At 38.7% G+C, this 24,618-nt stretch overlaps 2 protein-coding genes and 1 pseudogene across 2 annotated transcripts; all 3 read right to left on the bottom strand.

Annotated features, from left to right (window-relative positions):
* Positions 1 to 451: 451 nt before the first annotated feature.
* LOC131975124 (phosphatidylinositol 4-phosphate 5-kinase-like protein 1) lies at positions 452 to 5,756 on the bottom strand. Its single transcript, XM_059337667.1, has 9 exons — positions 5,565 to 5,756; positions 5,433 to 5,483; positions 4,297 to 4,451; positions 3,619 to 3,743; positions 3,201 to 3,235; positions 3,054 to 3,109; positions 2,847 to 2,959; positions 2,558 to 2,720; positions 452 to 1,346 (listed from the first exon to the last, which is right to left on the bottom strand). Exons 1-9 carry the CDS (start codon positions 5,751 to 5,753, stop codon positions 950 to 952), a joined length of 1,284 nt encoding a protein of 427 aa, XP_059193650.1. The 5' UTR covers positions 5,754 to 5,756; the 3' UTR covers positions 452 to 949.
* A 3,085-nt stretch (positions 5,757 to 8,841) lies between these two features.
* On the bottom strand, positions 8,842 to 17,922 carry ppm1f (protein phosphatase, Mg2+/Mn2+ dependent, 1F). The gene is given in 9 exon segments (XM_059337931.1): positions 8,842 to 9,858; positions 11,679 to 11,772; positions 12,040 to 12,183; positions 12,645 to 12,833; positions 12,952 to 13,059; positions 13,061 to 13,155; positions 14,290 to 14,420; positions 15,884 to 16,116; positions 17,732 to 17,922. Coding segments are annotated over 8 exon segments (1,317 nt in total). The 5' UTR covers positions 16,048 to 16,116; positions 17,732 to 17,922; the 3' UTR covers positions 8,842 to 9,466.
* Positions 17,923 to 19,902: 1,980 nt separating this feature from the next.
* On the bottom strand, positions 19,903 to 24,386 carry LOC131974992 (THAP domain-containing protein 6-like; annotated as a pseudogene).
* Positions 24,387 to 24,618: the final 232 nt, after the last annotated feature.

The raw sequence follows: 24,618 nt of genomic DNA, 5'->3' as shown, positions 1-24,618 counted from the left end.
AAATATTTAAACCTTTTGCATGTCCTCTGGAGTTTACTTCCCAATGTTGTTGTAGCTCTCAGCCAGAACTGCGTCTTTATCTGAGCTGTGTATACAGGAAAAAAAATTCCTTCAGAGCTTTCTGCCAAAAAGTGAGTTAACCTAGGCTAGAAAACAATGATTGTGAATTGAGATGGCTCTATAGGTCAAGTACAGGACTTGCACCTGTACTTTGGTTGATTATTTTCAGTTTTGATGACCTATAAAGCTACTGAATGCACACTGTGTAGAAACATTTTTGCAAAATAGCTAAATATGCCCATATTTTCACAATGATAAAACATCCAGGGAGAACATCCAGCTGACAGTCAGGTAATGTCAGGAAACAGCACAACTTTCATTTTGGTACAATTTCTAAACCAAAACGAAATGTCTTCATTTAATTATCTCAAAGTTTGTTTGGTACTGGGTACTGAGTATAGACATCAGTGAGATCACAAAAAGGCCCTTTAAGATACAATTCACAATAGAAAATACATGAAAAATGTTTATTTTGTTAGAAACGCTTTTTGATGGAATCACACAATAACACACTGCCAGACACACAAGATAGACTGAGATAACTCACATACATTATCTGCACCTGTATGATGACAGCTGGCATTTAACTGACTGAATATGATGGACAAAAAATTATGTTTGTTAATTACATTTCTGGTAACAATATCCTATTAAAGCTTGAAAGGTAAAGGTTGCCATTTTTGTACATTTCACACTACATACAATTTTACATCAATGAGATAGACTCAGCTGAGTGATCTGAGCAGGTGGACTCTCAAGTGTACACATAATGTTTTTATGTTTTGCATTTAGGTCTAAATTACCACAAGTTACTGCAGTTACTACCCCGTCCGTAGGACCACAATATACAGTATATTGTACATTTGGGCTAAATGTTTTCTGCATTTTGTTACTCAGAGTGGCTCTGAATCCACTGGCAGAACCTGTTTGAATATTTCACGGGGCTGACTGTGGAAAAGGCCCTGCCTGGGAAGCGGAGGTTTTTCCACAGGTTCTCCAGTCTTTTCTTCCAGCCATAGACAGTAAAAATGTCTATAATGCCCACAAAGTAGCGACGATCTGGTCCATCCATCACATGAACGGCATTTTTGCAGTTGGGCAGTAGCCTACGATGTTCTTCATGGAATTCCTGCAGTTCTAAGTCAGTCCTGGTTTCTCTGTCAGGATCGTGTATCTCCTGCAGGTGGATCCCTTCGCCGGTGCCCTCAGCCTCACCCATTGTCTTCTCCAGTAATGGAATGGTGGGGGGGTCTGACTCAGTGGGACTGTCATCCAAGTCCATAGACCTATGACAGAGAAAAACAAACACAGTCAGAGGGGTGTTTATAAATGTTGCACAGAAAAGCAGGACCTGTTTTAAACGGGTCAAACAACTAACAAACTAACTGAACAAACCAGAACAAATTGCTTTCTTAAAGCTGGACTAATAAGATCAGACATATTCAAGTCTGGTTTAAGACTTGCTCCTTCAGTAAAACACAAACATTGTGGTAGCAAAAAAATGATTGTACATGAAGGTGGAAGGATTTCTGCATTGTCACATGTGTGTCAGGGAGACTGAGTGGCCTTAGAGTCCTTGCTTTGTGTGGAGGCTTTGGGTGTCCGAAAGAGAAGATAAAATGAAGCCAAGGGGAGGTCCAGACTCCCATGGTAAGAATAGATGAGCAATGTTCTTGAATAAGGGTTACGAGTACACTGTCTAGTTCCTCTTTCATTGCATATTACAAGAAATAAGGTACCATACAAGTTCAATGAATTGTAAGGAGATTTACAGTGGCTTGCAAAAGTATTCATACCCCTTGAACTTTCCATGTTTTGTCACGTTATGTTCACAAACATAAATATATTTTATTAGAATTGTATGTGAAAGACCAACACAAAGTGGCATACAATTGTGAAGTAAAAAAGAAAATGAAACATTTTTACAAATAAATAACTCAAAATTGCGATATGCAAAAGTATTCAGCCCCTGAGTCAATACTTTGTGGAAGCGCCTTCTGCTGCAATTACAGCAGCAAGGACAGGTCGGGGATAAAGTTGTGGGGAAGTTTAAAGAAGGGTTGGGTTATAACAGGGTCATAACAGATATCATAGAGACTTTTAGTCAAGTTGTAATGTAATGGATTCTTTCAAAGAGTTTTCATTTTTCAATGACATACAGGGCATTCTCTTTAGAAAATGATGGGAAAGAAAAAAGGCTGGAGCAGCAAACCAATTCATCTAGGCCTGTCAAACATTTGTGCCCAGAAGTGTATAACTTGATGATTTGTGCCTGGGTGTTATTAGGCTGTTTTGGGAAACAGCCAGGCTAGCTGACTCAGCTCAGCTCTGCTTGACTGATGGATAAACACATTTCCTTTAAAAGCACATTTAGTTCATGAATATATAATATATAAATATGTAAAAAGTCCCTTTTGAGAGGTCACTGGAACAACAGAAATATGAAAAATGACGTTTATGTGGTTTTGCTCTCGCTCAAATGACATATAAAACCTACTTTGTGGTGCGAACAACAAGGTTTGCCAAGGAGTGTTTCCCATCCAGCTCATCTCGGTGCAGTGGTTGATGAGCTATCAGTAGACTGTAGTCCAGCACATTAAGCTCCTGAAGGAATGCAGCATCCACTTTCACTTGTTTGTTGAACCACGATTTCTCCTGACCTACAGCAACCACACAAGCATTTTCATTCAGTGTGCCCCTCACTGACCAACTACATGTGGCTCAATTTTGTTCTCAACAGCACCATTCCTGTAGCTACAGAAACAAGCTAAATAAGTAAGTGTTACCTAAGGCAATGTACTGCCCTTCGAAGTTATTGTCCTTCAGCACTTTTATTATTTGTTTCCCCCCTGTGTCAGGGTTAGTCCATCTACCCACTTCACAGCCCTTAATGTCGTATCTATGCAACAAAAAAAAGTCACAAAAACTTTCATACATCCCAAAAATGTATCAGAACTTAGCACAACAAAACGTAGGGAAAACAGATAAAGTACCTAATATTGATCCTCTCATCAGGGTAAAACACACTCTGCATCACAATGAAGTACTTCTGAAAAGAGCAGACAGACAACAATAAGTTGTAACTACTCGAACTGTAAAATGGATATAATAACCTACGAGTTATTAAGTAGATAGATTACCTTCATTTCATTAGGAATAACAATTCTGTGGACACCTGGAAAGTGGAAAGAATTATGCATATTATTATATTATTAAGTCACCAACACACACACACACACACACACACACACACACACACACTCACGTTTTTTTGTTTTGTTGCTGTAAAGTATTAAAATAATCTGGCAGCTAAATGGAAGTTGTCTTCACTCCTATACATAACCTTACACATCTATCTCATCATTGCTCAGCACAATATATTTCCTCTTTTTTTTCATCTATCAGCTACATTTTTTTTTATTTCACAGGACATGAACAGTGATTACATCCTTACAGTGACTGTATCCTGCAATAGAATGAGTCATGGCGGAAGCATTGGAGAATACCACTCTTAAAAGAAAAAACACCTCCTGCAGCATTACCCCAAACTATGCTTACCTAGAAACCTCACCATCAGAGAATGAGGGTACTTCTCCAAGTGGTCCATGTATGCTTGCAGATTGGATAGCAGAAAGCTGACCTCACGTCTGCTCTGGGTCTTTAGGAAGAATCTCTTGTCATTCCTAAAACCAAGAACATCCTTATCACCACACATGAATTAGAACCAGACATCTTTTTAAATGTTTATTTCTTACTTGCATAGAAACTAGCTTGGATACTGGCACCGGTTAAAGTTTAGGAAACTATACAGTAAACGGGCTAAATAATCCATCTAAAGTCCACAGTTCGGTCATACATACAGTATGTAACATATGCAAGGAAAAGTATTAAATCAGGAAAATGTTCAATAGAAAAACTTTAAACTTGAAACAGTTGTTAAATCGCAGAACAAACTGGGATTTGGAGGTTTGTTAGTAATAATCTCACATCATTTACTTCCTCATAACTTTAATCTATGCTACCCAGCCACCAGCTTGGAGTCCAACAACAGTATGGCCAAGCATGGGTTTGCAAAACTGAACCAGTACAGACTCTGGATGAAACTGGATATGAAAATTTTATGCACCTTTTTCTTTTTGAGTTGTTATAAGATGAAACATATTAAACTCTAATGAACATAATGAGATATATTAGTAAATGTACGTGTGTGTTAGCAGAGCAGAACATGATGCTCACGTGACAAAGAAATCTGCCTTGCTCTTGGAGTTGCTGACAAACTGGAGGTAGCAGGCGTCTGAGCAGAGGGAGTCCATGTATTCCTCCTTGGTGATGTCCAGTGAACGCCTAAGTTTAGCAAACACTGGTTCTGCAAACGTCTGCATTTCAAACCCCTGAAAGACATGATCAGATATTAGCAGTGAAATGCAGTGGCGGACTCAGACTGTTAGAAGGGCAGGGGCGAAAAAATAAAAAGGGCACGTTCTGCACAACATGGAGCCCCACCAGCACGTCAAATTATGATGCATCATGTATGATGAAATATAAGCATTAAGTTAAAAGGAGATCCAGATCAAAGTAATTAATGATATGGTACTGACAATTAAAAGTATGCCCCCCCGGGAGAAAATTTGTACATTTTTAAGTAAAATGCATATATTTTGTGCACTTTGAGAGCTAAATGAGAGCGAACATCTCACATAACATTATTCACAGTTGGGTGATACCGTATTATAGAATCTCTAGAGGGCACATCATCATAAGTTATAGTGTAAAGGGGCACCCTAGAGGGCAATCAATACATTTTTTCATGTGTAAAGGGCAGCCAATAAGGCACTTTCTCTCATTTTCTCCACTCTAGAGGGCACTTTCGCGCGCTTTTTCAACCACGGAGGCACCAAACAGGAAAAAGGGCACTAGAAAGGCACTAGAAGGGCACTAGAAGGGCACTCATTAAGGCACGTTATCGAATTTTCTTGCACTAGAGGGTACATCTTCATAATTTATTATATGAAGGGGCACCCCAGAGGGCACCCAAATCATTTTTTGCACGTTTAAAGGGCAGCCAATAAGGCACTTCCTCTCGTTTTCACCACTCTAGAGGGCAGTTTAGTGCGCTTTTTCAACCATGGAGGCATGAGGGGGGGGGGGGGGGGGGGGGGGGGGGGGGCGGTCGCCCCTCCTGCCCCCCTCTGAGTCCACCACTGCTGAAATGTCATAGTGCTTGTAAGCTTAAGAGGAACTCTTAAGAAGAAAAAGTAAAAGTAAAATGTGACTTGAATATATGATCAAACATTATCAAGATATAACCACAAGATAAAATTCTGCGTTCTTAAATTAACAATAGTTTTTTTTATCTGGAAATGACCACTTGCCTCATGGGTTTGAGTGTCCACTGCCTTGAATTGTTCAGCTGTGGGCGAATCCTGTTTAAAAAAGAGTTTCGAGTGAATATGTTTCCATTTTATGTTGTGCAACCATTTGCCTTTAATTAGAAGAATCTTCACCTGGCCTGGTGTGTCCATAGTGGTCTGAATGGACGCATGGAGGCCTTCTTTCATCATAGACACCAGATGATAGAACTCATGCTCTGGGTCGATCTCAAACACCCCTATCATCCTCCATCGCTGTCTCAGATGCCACCAGCGTCTTCGCCTGGCAGCTCTGGAGGTGCCACCAGCTTTTCTACGTTCCATCTGTGACACCAGAAACACACCAGTTTAACAAGTTCAATAATGACATTCAGCTATCATTTTTGCATTTATAGCTTGTACACTACATGAACATGAACCAAGAGAAGAATTTTGCAAATTTTAAAAAGCATGGGCTGTTTGGCCCCAATGTCACCACAAGCATTTTGGGGATTAACCATGGAAAACATGATAAGTCCTGGGAGACCTGACTCATCTGACATTTGGTCACTTCTGGGGCTCCAAATTTTCATTGTGTCACTTAAACTTTAATCCCCCTCAAATTTTCAATGAGGTTGGAAAAAATGGTATTTGTGGTGACAGTGAGGTCCCTAGATGCTATCACTGTCAGACTTGTGGTTAAGAATAATAGCATGCAGAGTGAACTCACGTACACACACACACAACAAAGATGGTGGAGTTTTAGATAAGTTTCAGATATCACGATTGTTTGTCACATCTAAAATTTGGACAATATTTATATAGAAATAATTTGTCTCGTAAATATATATTGTAAATGGAAATAAGGACAATTATAAATCTAAAATAGCCTATTCTCATGTAGCATTGTAGCTACAAGAACCAAATATGATATTTTAGACTTTAACCTGTTATTGTTCAAAGACCTTTTTGGATGTTTAGGGGGAGATAGCAGGTCAACAATAAATGCCACATAGAAGTGGTGAACATCTGAAAGCTGTGAACCTGAAGATTAATTTGTGTGTCAAGTTGTTCTGGTAAAAAATATCTAATTAAAATCAGTTAATGAATTAATTAATTATTTATTGAAACCTTTTATGGTGTGTAAAGGGTCATAACATTAGGGTACGCTTTCTAAGGTCCAGCCCATGTTCAGCTCTGTCCTATAAGTTGTTGCAGCAATTTTTGGGTTGATACCATTTGCAACACACATTTGGTGCTCAATAATGCAATTTTATTCATATTGAGAATGGATACAAATGGTGAGAAAAACTCAAGAATATTACATCAATATATAAAGACCTTTGGAACAACATAGAAGAATCCATGCTGTGATTTGGGTTCAAAAACTTGGGTCATTTTGGAGATGACCAAAGTTGAAGAGCACTTCTGTTCTACAAACTGCTGAGAAACCCCTTTTTTGTTTTGCTCTGGGTCTCTAGTTTGAGCTTGTAAAGTTTCATGAGGCTGTGATTATCCTAGAGGTCACAGCAGCTCATTCTATACAGTGAGGTCCAGACTCAAGAAATGCCCTCACTGCAATGAACTGGCTACTACTGATGACATCATCATCATCCCACATGAAGAAGACTGGGCTCATTGAATCTACAAGAGTCTCAGCTTTCCAGTGTTACCCAGTTTATGTAACTCAAAGCCTGTTTAGGAACCCCAGTATGCACAAATATTCAAATACAGTAGGTGGAAATAGCAAATTTGTACTACATGACAAAAATACTATGTGGTTTTTGCCTTAAATGCATGTTATATAAAGCAGGCATGTATGTAAAGAGGAGACTTGTGGGAACCCAGAGAGCCTCACATGACCCCTTTGAAAATCACCAAAATAGACTAACTTTGCAGCGTTTTTTCAACAACTTCCTGACATGGTATATCTGCAGTATACACCTAAAAACACGCCCACAGTACAGTAACAGTAACAGGAAAACAGCCAAACTTAAAGGTGATGAAACAAACTTCTCAGTCACTTCTCAGGCGCCTTCTGTCATAAAAAAAAAAAGACAGAAAAAAAAAACAGTAGCTACTCTATAAAATTGAGGCAACAGATTGCACACAATATTATTTATTAAATCTAACTATGTTACAAGTTGAGTTAATAACAACTAAACAGGAAGTGTTAAGTGTCAATTAAAAACTGACTAATTCTATTGTGTTGAATTCATTCAAAATTCTCTTGATTTAGAATTACATACACATAAAGATTATATTTAATGTGATCAAAATAAGTAGATTCCATCTCAAACATTTTTATATTAAAGTTACTTAAATAACTGCCTCAAAATCAAGGATGCATTTATATTTAATACATTTTATCAAATATATTAAGTAAAATGAAAAGACTACAGAATAATTTATTGCAGTGTAGTGCTGTTTAATAGGACCTGTTATACACAAGACATATAAGACATACATTGCAGCATCTTAAAGAGCACACTCATGGGGTAATTAAGATAAAGGATCCTTTCTGATGCTGAAAGCTAAAACAAACAAACAAAAAAACAACAAATACAAATATATATTTAGGTAGCTCTTACCTATGGTTCTTGCTTCGACTATTCTTTAAAAACACAGCAAATGATTCATACAATTTGTCTTCTCACACTGTGTCTGAAATGATCGTTGTCTTTGTGTGCATAAAGGTCCCTCCCATGTTAACAGATACAACATTCCAGGCAGGTTAGGCAACTTGTGCAGGGTGTGCCACATGTAAAAAAAAAAAAAGAAAAAAAAGAAAAAAGGTGTGCCATCCTGACTTCCTTAACTACACTACACCCAAAGCTCACATTCTGTTCATTTCTTTATACATTTACTTGATTCATGCTTACCTTGTGGTATATATTCACTTTTGTGGATTAGGTGACTTTTGCATTTTTATATTGTTATATTTTTTTTATTGGGGTGAGATTTTTTCCATAAGCCTTTAGAGGTTTTATATTGTCACCTTTCTGGTTCTTGTTTTAGGGTGCAAAAAAAGAAAGGTGTGGTTCAGGAGTCCCTGCACTGCACTACAACGTTAAGGGAAAATAATGACAAATTTGCATGACTGAGTCAATCAGAACTCGCTACATGAGGTAGACGTGGCACCATTAACAAAAAACGGTTTGGCTTTATCTGTGAATGTATGGTTAATTAGGGTCCTATTCAATTTCAAATGGTTATTCGGGTCTGAGCACAGACGTGGCACGGCCAATGGTTGTTGCGACGACTTGTCACCGGTGTTATTATGCTTTTGTTAGGATGTGATATTTAATCCATTTTCTTTCTTTTAATGCTTTGATGATAAGACTTGATAGGTTTACAAAAAACATGTATGAGCAGTTTTTTTCTTCAAATAAAAAGTTTTAATAAAGAAATAGCAGGTACTTTTTTCAAAACCAACTACATCAGTTTCATACAAACTTACAACTCAAGGCCAGTTTCAAAATGTAACGGTCCTAAATACTCTTAAGTCACACTTCCTGGCAATACAGATCAGCTGATATGAGTTTCTTGGAGGCTGGCATGTTTCAGACTGAAGTTGACAATTTAAATTAAGTATCAACTGCAGCACAGAATCATCATGAATACTAAAGGCACAGTTTAAGTTACTTGGCAGACATCTCTTAAATACACAGGCACATAGATACACAAATGGATATGATGGTGCATATCCTTAAACAAATGTTTAATCAAATGATAACAGACCAACATACACAAAGTTAGAGTGGATAGTATTCCAGTGTGGCAACTCTGGGTTGTTCCTGTGAGTCTGGGAACATGTTTGGGGACTCAGCAGGTCCACATCTCACTGCTGCTGTGAGGACCTGGGTCATCATCTCACAAACCTTTCCAAATTATCTGGTTTGAATACAGTTCAATCAAAATGTTTCTTCCAAAGCAGTGACTTAGTGTGGCTACAGCTTACTGTGTTCACGTGTTCAGCTACTCGGGAAAGAAATAGGCTGAGAAATACTGAATACTGGAGTAACTTGTCACAGTGTTGTCTGGGCAGCAGACCTCCTTTACTGCTGTGGTGCATCTTGGGAGGTGGAGTTCTGACTGGCCCGTGCAGGTCCTGTGGTGGCGTTTTGAGACAGCAGCTGCTGTGGTGGACGCAGAAACACCAGCATCACTGAGATGTTATCACTAGAACCGGCTTCCTTAGCATGACCAACCAACTGTTGAGCGACTCTCAGTCCAATGGTGTCCTCAGACTTCTCCAGTGGAGCGTCTCCCCCGTCCTCAGGCTCACCAGACTGCTGAAGAGCATCCAGGACCATATGTGGGACCTCTGAAGGTTTAATTGAATCAAAGAAGCCATCGCATGCCAGCAACACATAATCCTCGTCCCCAAACAGCTGGGTTGTTGAGCAGTCAGCATCTCCTGACACATACGGCTTCTGGTCAAAGTCACCTGGAGGAGGAAGGTGAATGTGTCGTTAGAATGACTCGATCCAGGCTTAAGGTATTGTTAATTCAATCAACAGGTGAATTGTTTGGTCAAGTTCTTCGGTGTAACGTGAGTAAGACAGCCTGTGAAGACTACTGATCTTCATGCTAACCAAACATATAGGCTGGGTTAATATTGTTACCCAGCCTACATATGTTAATATTTTTAGCAGACTTGCTCAGTATCAGTGTTTTTGGCAATGGCAGCGTACATTTCAGTCAAGACATTTAAAAATAAAACATGCTGCAGTGGCAAAGCAGTGTGGTCAGTTCAAAGGAACAGTAGAGTTGATTTAGTTTTCCTAAATGTCAGGAAGGAAAGAGGAGCCAGGCGTTTGCGGTCAGAAGATGAAAAGATAAAAAAATACAATGCGGGTGGAGACAAAATTATCAAAGTTTGCCCTGAAACTAAGTGGCAGACAGACAGACAGATGGACAGACAGACAGACAGACAGACAGACAGATGGACAGACAGACAGACAGACAGACAGACCTTTGTCAGGTCTGTCTACAAGATGACAAGCACTTTAAAATTGTTTGTTCAGAACAGTCAGGGCTGCAGAAGTTAACTGCAGATACTACACCAGGATGTACCCAAAATAAAATTATTTGCCATGATTTAATGCTGAGAAAACTATATCATGATGTCAATGCATCATTCAGGTTTGTCGGCAAGATGACAAACAAGCAAATTTTAAAATGTAAGAGTTGAGTTTGTTTCTGCAGGAGATCTGCACTGACTGCACTTTCCTAGTTAGACATAAAATGTCATTACTTTAGTCAACACATTATTTTACCCCATTAGACATTTGAGTGAACTTGTGTAGGAATTTTTGAATTATGGCCAAAACATATTTTTTCAGGCAATAGTAACCTTGACCTTTGACCTTAAAATCAGTGAATTATTGAGTCCAAATGGATGTGGATGTGAACTTAATGACATTTCCACAAGACATTCCTAAGAGATCACATTTACAGTAATTGGACTGCAATGATGTCACAAAGACCTGTCAAGTTCATATTTACAAGAATAGGACCAAAAGTGAGATTACAGTAACCTGGACCACCAGAATTGCATTCCTTGAAACACATTTGTGCTTAATTTGAGAAAGAGAGAGAGAGAGAGAGAGAGAGAGAGAGAGAGAGAGAGAGAGAGAGAGAGAGAGAGAGAGAGAGAGAGAGAGAGAGAGAGAGAGAGAGAGAGAGAGAGAGAGAGAGAGAGAGAGAGAGAGAGAGAGAGAGAGAGAGAGAGAGAGAGAGAGAGAGATTTTGTTGTTGTTTTATTTATTATTTTTTTATTTTACTAACTTTATTATTATTATTTTTCCATTTTGAGAACGCAATGTGATTGTATTTACAAATTGCGTTAAGCAAATAAAGAGGTTTTGAAAATTCTAAATTCTCTGTTTCTCTCTCCTTTTCACTCTGTCTGTCCTTGTTTTAATAATTAAAAATATAAGTGAAACTGTGAGGGCCACTTCAGGTACAGTGGCAAGAAAAATAATTGAAAATTATGTGAAGTTTTTGAAATTAGGTAGTTTTCTGCATGAATTTGTCAGAAAGTATGATCTGATCTGCATCTAAGTCCCAAGTATAAACAACATGTTTAATCTCATAGCAAATAAACAAATATAATATTTCATGTCTGTATCTAAAACATAATAAATAATAGTAGTAATTATTTATAATAGTAATAATAATAATTTACTGTATTACGCCCAAAATGAAAATGGTGATGCCACACAAAAGCATTTTCTCTGCTCTTGTTGGTTGTGATTGACTTACCAATAGCTCTGGATACAGCATAGGTGCCATTAACACGCCAGCAACCCATGAAGGTGATGCAGCCACCAAGATCCTCAATTCTTTGTTTCTCATCCTGGATAGTGGAGGACAAAAGAGACCAACCTTATCATGTGACCTCCTTCCCACCATTTCTATTAACTGAAGATTGTGGAAACTAGCTTCACTATTAAATTAATTTAAACTTATAGGAGACATTCAGTCAATAAACTTCACACTGGACGGGCAAACGTGAAATTTATGGAAGCAAGAATACAAACGTTTGCTTGGGATGGAAGTGACTGTCACTGGACTGTCATTATCATATGCAAACAGACAAATGTTCTGAAGTCTTTATCCCTACCTCTCTGTCCGGTTTATGGGGGTCCATGAGTGTGACAACTTGTCCGTTCCTGACCAGAATTGCTTGAGAGTCCCCTAGCCACGCCACAGTCAGCTCCTGTCCCTGGACCAGCACTGCCACGCCTGTAGTGCCACTCCGCAAACGCTGACAACACACACACAAACACACACAGACACACTTGTCAACCTGGGTTTCTCTGTAACACTGCCTGCAGGAATGACCAGAAAACCCTCAGATCCCAAAACCCCTAATTAGAATCCAGCGGTAGGAGCTTTGAATGGAAACATGGACTTGATTCACTGCCTACATGTCTTTAAATTAAAGCGAGGTGTGTTTAACTTGGAGTGAAAACTGTTAATGCTGATGAAAGTAACAAAATAAGTTTATAAATGGACAATGAAACAGGTACATAAAAAAGGAATAACAAAAAGTTCAATGTGAAAGGCTTTGTAAAATCACTTATGTTATTGTTTGTTTCAAAACAAAATAAGGAATAGAATTGGTCAATACACTGACCTTATGATTATTCTATTGTACTATGAAATTATAATTATGGTGTATATATACTGTGTGTTCAGGATGTTGGACTGGTGCTGCTTCAGTACCTCTCTTTTGGCTTTGCCCTTGAATGTTTCATCAATGTGTAGGAAGGCGGTTTTAAAAGCTGTGGCTGCGTCACCCTGCAGTGTCTGCTGTTTACTGAGTGCAACATGGAGGTGAGTGGCAGCATAGGTGGCAGCGTCCACTCCTCCATGGCCATCGAACACAGCGTAGTAGGCACGCGGCACTCCGTCCTGCACCACGGTACATCAGAGACAAAGCAATATGTTAAAGAAGAGTTTAATTTGATTAATTTCTTTTTGAAAACAAAAACACTGAAAAAGCAGGGTAATTACAGTGAAAGTATTTCACCTTGATCCCAAAGAGCTGGTTAAACTCAGCCAGGGCCAAATGTTTGTCCTCCATCTTCCTTCTCTTGTTCTTTATGGCATGAACGGAGCAGAGGAGGAACCGGGAGGGGGGAGGGAGGGGGCTCGGGGAGGTTTTTATGCCACGCCAGTGCAACATCTATCAACTTGTTGAGGAAGAGACGCTGGACTGCCTCTGACTGAAGCACTATGGGGAAGACAAGACTTAACATGTTACACGGTGTGATTAACCCACTGAGGCCTAAAACGCCTGTAAAACCTCTGGGTGATTTCAAAATAAGCCCCTAAAACCTGAAGTTTTTCTGGAAATTCAACAGAATTGTCAAAAATACTACTAAATAATACATTTTTCAGCCTCTGTACCTGTAGCAGATAGAAATGAAATTCAAAAAGTATTTCAGAGCTTATACAAATACTACAAAATGACATATCTGCTTTCCAGGCTTCAATGGGTTAATAGCAACAACTCTAGTATTAATGAAACTGTGTATACCAGAATAACATATACTGTGATGAAGTAATAATACTTCATGTTGTCTGTGTTAATGTAGCAAAAAACAACTTTAATATTTTAATAACTTTAATATTTAGCTTAATAAAGGGGACACACATACTCTCTATCAACATATGTTTCAATTTATGGTAGGAGCCACTTCATCAAGATTGTGGATCGGAGATGGCATCCATATAAAGTCTATGAGAACCAATATATATTCCATGCCACTTAGAAGGTCAATCTTGGTGTCACACTCTACATTGTCTGGGTCAAGGAATCATTTAAAGCTATTGAGAATATCACTAAATGATTAATTGATCAAATAGTTATGTTCATTTTCGCCATGTTTTTACATAATTTCAAAGTTCCAAAGCGGTCGGACATATACCGATATAGGTCATATACAGTGCATGTATTCTGAAAAATGAATGACATGCATGCATTTAATTGAACTTTATTAGCTTCTCTCGTATTATTTGTTACTTTTACAACTACAAAGGTCTTTGCAATTCCAGTGAGCCTTCTTGCATGAGCGCCTTGCACCACAACCTGCTTGCACCTTTACAACCACACTTAACCAGTTCACTGCAGGTTTTTGACGCGATTAGTGGAATGCTTTACACAGAAAGCCAGACGTGGCGAGCATGTGAAAAAATGTGGTGCTTTTGTCCGGCGTGTCCCCATTTTTCTTAAATCTGTTCCTAAGCCGCCTGACCATTTATTATATATTTAATATATAATACAATCTTCAGGTTCCTAGCTTTCAGATGATGTAAACCACATCAATGTGGCATTGACAACAGCCTCTAAAATGAGCATGCTTACAGATGACTTCCTTTCCCTCTTCCTCATTGTCTTCAGCTTCCTGGGGGCAGTGGAAAGGTGAAAGGTCATTCTGCTGCAGATGACACAATGCTGTCTGGCACAGGAGGGCACTGAGACCTGCAGGAGCAGCCCTGAATCAACAGAGACAAGCAAAAATACAAACTGCTGTGTACTTTAACAAGATCTGAACATGATTACTGGTCTCCTACCAGGCCTTGCAGCCAAGTGACACATTACAGCCAGAAGTTTGTGTGCAGAAATAAACAAGCAAATGCTAACAAGCAAAAACAAATGCCTCACCAACATTCTGCTTTACAGAATTGAAATTTTGCTCCAGAGGAAAAACTGGGCTAAGAAAACAGGAAGTGTGGAGAACAATGCCATTTTTTAAAGGCAGGGTATAAAGTCTTCCTGACAGGGCAGGAAGAAGATAATGTGAGCAGAAAATAGAGCTCACACAAGCCAATGACTGAAGAGACCAAGGCCTCAAACATTTTTTATATTTGAATGTTCCTACACTAAGTTTAGCTCAAAGGCTGCTAGTTTAGTTTTATATACCGCAAGTCTCAAGAGGAAAGCCTGGGATAACTAAGAATGTTGATACCACACAAGACACTCGGTCATGGATGGAAGAAAACTTTCCCTCATAGAATAAAAACAAAACTGAGATTATTTTATTTGACCAACAAAATCTTTTAGATGGCTATGACAGCGCCATTGGTAGCTGTTATCACCCCTCTGCAAGGAACCTTGGTCTTATTCTGGACACTGACTTCAAGTTTACTAAACAGATAAGCTAAACAGTCAAAACTAGCTTCTTCCAGCTACGACTGTCGTCTAAAGTAAAGGCTCATCTCCCCACAAATTATTTTTAGTGAGTCATCCATATGTTCATTACATCACGTCTAGACTATTGTAATCCTTTGTTTGTTGGCCACCTGCCTACTGACTAGAAAGAAACAGTGTGAGCACATTACCCCACACCCTGCATCTTTGCACTGGCTACCTATACATTTTAGGATCCACTTTAAGGTTTAATGAATTGTTTTTAAGTGCTTAAATGGTCTGTCACCGTCTTATTTATCAGAGCTTTTAAAACCCCACAGTACTTCCAGAGCACTTTGGTGGTCTAACCCGCGGCTCCTGGTCGTACCGCGGTCCAGACTCGCGGCCCCAAAGCTGTGGAACAACCTACAGTCTGTTGAGAAATTAAAACATTATTAAAAACCTATTTATTCTCCTTGACGTTACGTCCCAGCTAGGCAAGAATCCTTGGCTTTTTTACTTTACTTTTTATTCTTTTATTTCCTTTTTAACTCTAACTCTGTTTTTAGACTGAGTTTTTATTAGTATTTTATTGTTTTTAAGTATTTTATTGTTTTTATTTAATACTATATTTGTGTATGATTTTTATTGTATTTTGATAACTGTACAGCACTTTGGTCAACTGAGTTGTTTTTAAATGTGCTTTATAAAATAAACTTTGACTTGACTTGACTACACATGCACACACACGCCTTTGTGGCTTTGGTCTATCCTTCAGGCAACCAAATATGTAAAAGACATTTTGGGAAGTCCTCCTTTCCAGTCATACCTAGCAGCCAGCAGCCGCAGACCCAGCTCCAAGCTCTCCCCGTGCATTTCCTCAAGGGACACTCGTTGGCTCAAAGGGCTGACAGGCAGCAGGCTGTCTTCCTCCAGAGGAGCCGAGAACTCCTCCACAAACCTCCTCAGAAAGCCCCTGTTCTCCTCCTCCATCCTCCTAAATCTGGCTAGGGTAAGCTTCCAGGTGAACGGGTATCAGGGCTCACAGGTCACAAGTGGAGGCTTAAAAGGCAGAGAAAGCAGACTTTTTATCCCTGAGCACAGTGTTGAAAAAGAATGCAGTATACACATTGCAGATTAAAATTTAAATTCCAAGCTGGTAACATCTCTGAGATACACTCATAACTCAATCAATATTAGAATTGTTTCAGACACAGCACACTAGCAAATTCAATTGAAAGTCTACAAACACATACTAATGTAACTTAAAGCCCTTTCAGACACTAGGGCTGGGCGACATATCCATAAAAGATATATCGATATAGTTTTAAATGTGATATGGAATTAGACCATATTACATATATCAATATAGTTCTTTTTTTCTTTTATATATAAATGCTGCCCTTACTAGGGTTTGTCATATTTAGTTTGCTATTCTTTTCTCATATAAATATATTTATTTCAGGAAAAGATTGGCCTATTTTATTTCACAGGCTATTTTTATTTAAATGTGCACTTTTTGGAGCTCTTTAAAAAAAAGGTACTCCTGTCATTATACAGTATTCATGTTCACTTAAATAAATGGTCTTAATAAAACTACTTGTGTACATTTTGTGATAAAAATATCGGGATACATATATTGTATATCGATGTTCAACCTAAATATATTGGGATATGACTTTTGGTCCATATGACCCAGCCCTACTTTGAGATACACTCATAACTCAATCAATATTATTATTGTTTCTTAGTTTCACAGCAGCACACTAGCAGTTCAACTGAAAGTCTAGAAACACATATTAATGTAATCAAGCATAGCTTAAAAGTTATCAAGGTAATGTCTGTATATTGAACAATTTCACCCTTTGTCATGCCATGCATGTTTGACACTTTTTTAAATTTAATGTTGGAGATTTGTTTAGTGGGAAAACAGTATTGTTTGTGATCAAATATTTCTGATGGACTGTGGGCTCAGCTTGTGATAAATCAAAAAATCGGGTTGGATCGTTTGTGTTAGAAAGTCTGAAGATACACTGACCCAAGTTTGGTTTTAACTGAGAGGGGAAATGATGTCAAATCAACTCTGTCAAAGTCTATCAGTGATATAGCTCAGTAAGAACACTTCAAATACAACTCGGATAGGAATCAAATGGTATTGTCTCACCTAATTCTTTATTTAATCGACTTTGATGGAGTGAATTTTACATTATTTTTTTTCCGCATTTTAAAACCTCATTTTGTTTGAAACTGTCTGAAAATGCTGAAACGCGGCAAAAAAAGAAAGAAAACATAACTATTTAAAGATAAATAATAATTGCATTGCAAATGTCAGACCAATTGTAACTAGGAAACAAAGAAGAAATCATCTGGGCAAAACAAGAGCCTGCAGCCCCCAGCCCCAATACATGAACAGCATGGCACAGGAAACGCCTGTTGTGTGACATTTCTTCATCAGACGGAGACTGAATGTGCATAATGTTGTTCCAAATCCTTTGGTACGGCCTGTACAAACTATACAGTTTTACATTATGTTGCACTTTGCTTTTCCAAACACGTAAAAATCACATTCTTGGATATCTTTCTTAGCCTTGGCGTGGATGAAACATTAAAGACAGGAATGCATGCCGTCAGCAATAGAAAACAACTGTCAATACTGCAGGGTGACGTTTCTTCTTACCTGGAGCAATCCCGCTTCAGACGGCTGCCGACGGAGAAACACGCCCTTCTGGCGAGACAAAAGTAAAAGAGCAGTCCGAGCTAAGCCTCGCCTCGCCTGTAAACCCTTATATACATGTCTATGTGTAAACCAGGCGGCAACCTCCGGTCTGAGCAGGGAGGCAAACAGGAAGTGCCTTCAGCCTGCAGTCTACCAAACCCTCCAGCAGGGGGCGCTGGTGGCTGCAGAACCATTTCACTCCTATCCAATCGTCACCCTGTTAAAATAATCGCCTATGTATTTTTTTTCAAGTTTTGCAGGAAACATAAAAAAAAACTTCACCAACAGTGTAACATATGACATTTATTGATCATTTCACTCAAAAAGGATGTAACAAAGGATGGCTATTGGCATAGTAATAACACTGTGTGTAAATTATGTAATTTAAGAGAAATAAATTACTTTTTGATAAATGACTTTTTGACTTTTTTTTTTAAATGACTGCAATTTTTTTGAACATGCCTTTGTGACTTAAGCAAGATATGGTAAAACTTTATTTTGAAGGTGTCTATATAACAGTCACACAAGCCTGTCAGAAACATGACATGACAAGTATCATGAGCATTAATGTTACTTCAAAGTGTCATTAATGTTCATGACACATCCCATGTCATGTTTATGACACGCTCATGTCACTCTTATGTAGACACCTTAGAGTAAAGTGTTACCATATCTTACTTCAGTCACAAAGGCATGTTCAAAAAATTGCCTAAGTCACATTTTATTTTGACTTAGGCATAATAAATCCGCTTAAGTCACACACTTGACATAGGCCATTATCTTAAAAGGGTAAAATCACATGATCTGATCAACTGAGGATGTAGGCGATTTTACTACAGGTGGCCGGTGTCATGAGGAGATGATTTAGGCAAAAAAAACAATTTTGACAAAAAATGACATAGGCCATTATTTTAACAGTGTGACGCAATACAACATGAGAAAACTTTTCACTTGATTTATTACCTCAGATGTTTTTTTAGGATAACATTATGGTCTCAATCTGTAGTAAAAAATAAGTAATTCCATGAAAATAGCACAATTTGCGTCCCTCTCACCTCTTTAGCTGTATTTCATCTATTGCAGGGGTAGGCAACCTTTACTAACAACAGAGCCATTGTTGGCCAAAAAAGGAGAAACAATATCGCAATGGAGCCACAAACCTTATTATGAGCCTTACTATTAAGATAAACCAGCCTACTAGCTAAGAATCAGCCAACTAACATTACCAATAGGTCATAATGAGCATTTATTAATTTGATTTTGTCAGAATGCAGCGAGGACCCAAATACAAATGAGAGGCTGCACACCGAAGAAACATCGCAGGAGATCTGAAATCAAAAGCTAGCCTCGCTAGAGAAACTCAAAACTAGGCAAAATTTAGAGGTTAAGGCACTGCGCTGTACTTTTGTAAGCTAAGGTGCATATTTTTGTTGACTAAAATGTTTCAGTGCCTTATAAAAGCTACATATTTTACATATTTTACAATTGATGGATACAACTTGCTTTGGGTGTAAACAAATGACAATTGAAAATGAAAATGTAAAAAAGGGAGCCACTGCAGACGGCCTGCAGAGCCGAATGTGGCTCTGGAGCCGCAGGTTGCCTACCCCTGATCTATTGGGTCAAAATAAATACATACATACATAAATAAATAAATAAATACATACGTACGTTTGGGAAACAGTGGCGAGGTTCTCTTGACTTTTTTTTGCTTCAGTAACCCTTTTTCAGATTTAGATCTAGCATAATATTGATGTCATGCAGAAATCTCCCATCTTCATATTTTACCTTTTTTTGTTAGATGTGTGGATTTGTCCACCACATGCTTTGAATGATCAATAACCCACCTTAGGGAGAATATCACAAATGAAAAAAAAGGAGTGAAAGACTTGAAACTACAGCATCTTGTGTCCAGTTTTTCCATTTTCCACTTTCTGTCATATACCCCCAGTAGTAGCACTGCGTACCCAGATGGGTACACATACCCCCAGTTAAGCAAAACTTGCCGACCCCCTATGTTCTTAGAGAACTGCACTTTAGTTGCAACTGTACTTGGATGGTTTTATTATTTAAGTCTACCACCAACAACTTTGCCATGGTTGGCGTGAGCCCAAAGAAAAAGGAATCAGAACTACAAACGTGCAGAGTTGAATTTAATTTCCTTTGAAAAGGACAAAACGTTTTTGTGAGCTTCTGTCTCACATTGTCACTCTGTAAGCTAAGCGTTGCTACTTTAGCAATGTGGTGCAGCCTTAACTTGAAAAACAGGGACAACCAATGTCAGCAGTGTATGGTGGTGGGGGTCAATGCCATACTGTGCATCTCTTATGTGCTCTTGCGCACAATGTAGAGGACCTTTAGTGGTTTGATGGGCTGTGATCGTCTGCCTGCTGATGCCTGGCGAATGAGCCACTCGCTGCTCTGACGACCCTCACTGCGCCTTCAGATGGAATCACAAGACCTCCGTTGTTTTTCCAAAGTCAGCAGGTGGTAGCTGCGGTCCTTACTGGCAGACGCAGCGTCCGTCACCAGGCTGGCACGGCAGACATCGGCAGGACAGCTTCTTCAAAGTCCTTCGAACAACAACTCCTGAAATTACGGGTAGACCAATTAATAATATAATAATCAAGCATAGGGAAATTAGGGCGACATTTCTTTTTCTTTGGGACAATCATCCGATTAACCAGCCCTGTTTTTCCCCAGAATTGGCACTATCGGTTATAGGCAAAATCCATTATCGGTCGACCTCTACCTGCAATGTGCACGAGAGCGTTGTCGACAAGACCGTCAGAGTGCTTGGGAAGGTAGCTGTGGTCATGTACAACGGCAGGAATGTCGACAAACGGGGATGGGAGATCTTCTCCTTCTGCAGCTGACAGGTTGGTAGATGTGTCGATGTGATGGACGGGGCAGCAGAGGACATTGCTACAGCTGGTAGAGACTGTCATCCTGTGCCGTTACATTGCCTTTGCTGCTTGGTTTAACAACCACACTCTGGTCCATCAGCTTTCAGAAGATTTACTTGAACTGGCTGGCATTAGGGTTGTTATTCTAGCCACCTTAAAAAAAAAACCACACACACAGTATATGAATATATTACAGATATCCATAATACACTACCGGTCAAAAGTTTTAGAACACCCCCAATTTTTCCAGTTTTTTATTGAAATTCAAGCAGTTCAAGTCAAATGAACAGCTTGAAAGGGTACAAAGGTAAGTGGTGAACTGCCAGAGGTAAATAAAAAAAGGTAAGCTTAACCAAAACTGAAAAATAATGTACATTTCAGAATTATACAAGTAGGCCTTTTTCAGGGAACAAGAAATGGGTTAACAACTTAACTCTATGGAGTCTTGGGCTATTTTATCCATTTTTGAATTATTTTCATGTCTTTGTAAGTCATTTTGTGTCTTTTTTTGGTCATTTTGTGTCTTTTGGTGTCTTTTTTTGTCATTTTGTGTCTTTTTTTTAGTCCTTTAGTCCAACATAAAATGTGATTTTGAATCTTTTTTTACTTTCAAAACACTATCATGCTCAATAAAGAATTTTAAATGTTGCAAATGTGCATTAATTTCAGAGTACACTGAGACATTAAACTGCATAATTTTCAATTAAATTCTGGAAAAGTTGGTGTGTTCTAAAACTTTTGACCAGTAGTGTATCTTTTAAAAAAAAAAAAAAAAAAAAAAAAAAAAAAAAAAAAAAGACTAATTAGACACCCCTGAATGAACCATCTCCACATAAATAGAGGTGAATGAAATTATCTTACAGTTGAGACTGTATCACAAATACTCAAAATAATTTCTGTGACACTTCCACATACTGTGTATATGTCTTCAGAACCACATGGACAGAAACTGAAAAGAATATGAGTATTTGCTGACACTTCATGTCAATTAGTGTTGCAGGTGGGAAATATAAACCCTACCAGATGCTCTGATGGAGTTGAAGAGAAGCTCCAAGTGGTCCTGGCTGAACCTCTAGGTCAGAACATATCTCGGTCCTTCAAGCAGCAAAGGAATCATCAACATCAATGCGTCGATATTGATGACGAAGCCCAGGATTGAGAGCAACCTTCAAAAGCAAATATTGTATGATTAGCACTGATCCTGCTAAAACAGGACACAAGAAAGCAGGGATGCAAACACATACGGTACAGGGTGAAAATAGTGAAAGTTTGCAAAGAAGCAATTCTCAGTTCACAGTTCACTTCATTGCCACATTTTGGAGGATTAAAGGGGACCTTAACCTAAAGATGACCAGTTTGCATCCCTGATCTTAAAAGTAAAATCAGTCTGAGGTTTAGGATTGTTAAAATTACTTTTAGGACACTAGACCAATTTTATCAGCATGACACAGACAGATGTTTAACCATTCCTTAATGATAATACAGTCGGTCGTGCTTAAGTGGTTAATGTAGTTTAAAATGAGACATTATGAAGAATACCTTTGCAATGAACTAGGGTGTGGGAGGTAATTATATGCCTTCGGACCATGCAGATGGAGTGTAAGGGCAAAATCTCTCTGGGCCTTGGTGTATTCTACACCCTGCCTCGACAGGAGGTGAACCGGAAGATCTGAGATTAAATTAGCAAGAGTGATGTAGCATGTCTCCTTTTAATAGGAACTAGGTAAGAAGTCTAACAAAGAACATAAAATACACAAAATATTCAATGTAATATTTTCCCATTTTACCTGAGTAGCATTCACGCTCGTCTTTCAGCTCTCGTTGATGAGATTTTTCTCCTTCAGCTCCTCCAAAAGAGCCTGCATGTTTTTTTTGGCCCTCCTTTCTCTCCGCAAGGCATTGTCCTTCTCCCGCTCCAGCTTCGTCACCGTTGCTGAGGCTGCATTGAGTTTGGCCTTAATGGCCTTGGGGCAAGCAGGCAATGCGTATGGGTGGTCAGCGGCCTGCTGCTTGTGGCTCGTCTGCCCCTCTCCGGCGGCTCCCTGTTCCATTGGCAAAATATATAAATTATAGTAATATGGAAATAAATGACAGTTACTTTTTAAAGTATTTAATGTTCACTTATCAATGTTGTTAAATTATTATTTTGTACATTCTCCAATAGAAAACACAAATCAGTGTGGGTTTAAGATATTGATCTTTATATGCTTATCTATAAGAAAAAAACATTTGTTTGGCTCTGGACAAAAATGGCTCTGTTGATTGTAAAGGGTGCCTACCCCCCCAGTGCATTTTCCATGTTTGCGCAGTTTTTATACATCAAAGTGTATGAGTGACATAGGGCAAGTGAGACAGTGGTTCTCAAACTTTTCACACAGAGTACCACCTCAAATAATATTAGGCTCTTCTTGTAACACCATCATAGAGCTTCCTAAGACCACTGAGATGAAGGATTTAATGTCAGACATTTGATGCTCTCATTTGTTAGTGACATTCAACAAATACTCACATCAGGCTGAGGTTCATTCTGAGACAAGTCCAATGGCAGGTTATCTTCTGATCTTCGAGAAGTAGCTGACCTTCTTGTCATTACCGGCTTTAAAAAATAAATAATTAAAGAAGTTTGGAGTGTCTAAAATGTGCTACATTTGACAACACATTATTAATAAACTTGCAGAAAGAAAATTAAAGTGTGACATTTACTCATGTATTTATATATTGATATATCAATCTTATACACCTGGAATTCTTGTTGGCCAATGATGCACATACCATTTGAAGTTGAGCTGGGAAGCTGAAAACTGTTGGCACAACACCAGCTTTAAGACGGACTGTCTGCCCCGTCCTGTCAAAGTCCCCACTGTTGAAATGCTCACTGCAGAGCAACGTCCTCGCAGACGCTTCAAAACCTTCCCTTCTCAGGGCCGTTTCCCACTGCCTCCTCCTCTCTTCGGTTTTGGGAAACCTTAAAAACGTGAGGGAGGTAGCCAGATATATAAATGATAGTCAACATTTGCAGACATCTTTCCCTTAGCATAAAGGGCGAGGACAAAAAGACACTCCTAAATTATCATTTGTATGAATGTATGTATTCATGCAAAATGTGGAAACATTAAGAATAAGACAACCACAGTAAAGTAGTTATTAAAACAGTAACATTCAATGATTGTGGAAACAAATGGTAGCAACATTTCTAAAAAGCTTGGGTCAACAACACTCTTGCAATAATATTAACTCACATAGCCCGCTGTTCCTGTGAAGCAGAACTTGTATTGAACATCCATGTACTACGTCAGTGTTTCTCAAACCTTTACATTTCAACATCTCCCCTCAACTCTGACAGTGTACAGATGAACCAAATAGACCCGTTTGGTTCATATGTACACTGTCAGAGTTACAGACTTGTATGGGTCAATTTAGACCCCTTAAAGGAATCCACTGAGTCCCTAGAATCCACTTTGAGAACCATTTCACGAAGTAACAAACTATTATGCTTATTCTAGTCATAATATTGCCATATCTTACAGGTGAAAGGTGATCCCCCGTTTCCTTGTTTCCAGGCACCGTCTATTGGAGCATCCGTAGGCTGCACAAAAGTCAGGCATTTTGACTCATTTGACGTATTCCTGTAAACACAAAGTCAGAAATTCCCTGTACCGTAATGCATCAACATTTAAGAGGATCTTAACAAACCAAACAGCTTGGAAATCAAGTTACTTAAGAATTCAAGCCACAGTACACAGTGAAGACAGTGAAGCATCATGATATGGGCATGTTTCTCTACTATGGTGTTGGGCCTATTTATCACATACCAGGGATCATGGATCAGTTTGCATAATCAAAATACTTGAAGAGGTCATGTTGCCTTATGCTGAAGAGGACACGCCCTTAAAATGGGTGTTTCAACAAGACAATGACAATGACCCCAAACACACTAGTAAA

Source organism: Centropristis striata, chromosome 7 (assembly GCF_030273125.1).
Source record: "Centropristis striata isolate RG_2023a ecotype Rhode Island chromosome 7, C.striata_1.0, whole genome shotgun sequence".
NCBI lineage: Eukaryota > Metazoa > Chordata > Actinopteri > Perciformes > Serranidae > Centropristis > Centropristis striata.
The sequence above is the reverse complement of the archived record's forward strand: the minus strand, read 5'-3'. Positions and strand labels throughout refer to the sequence as shown.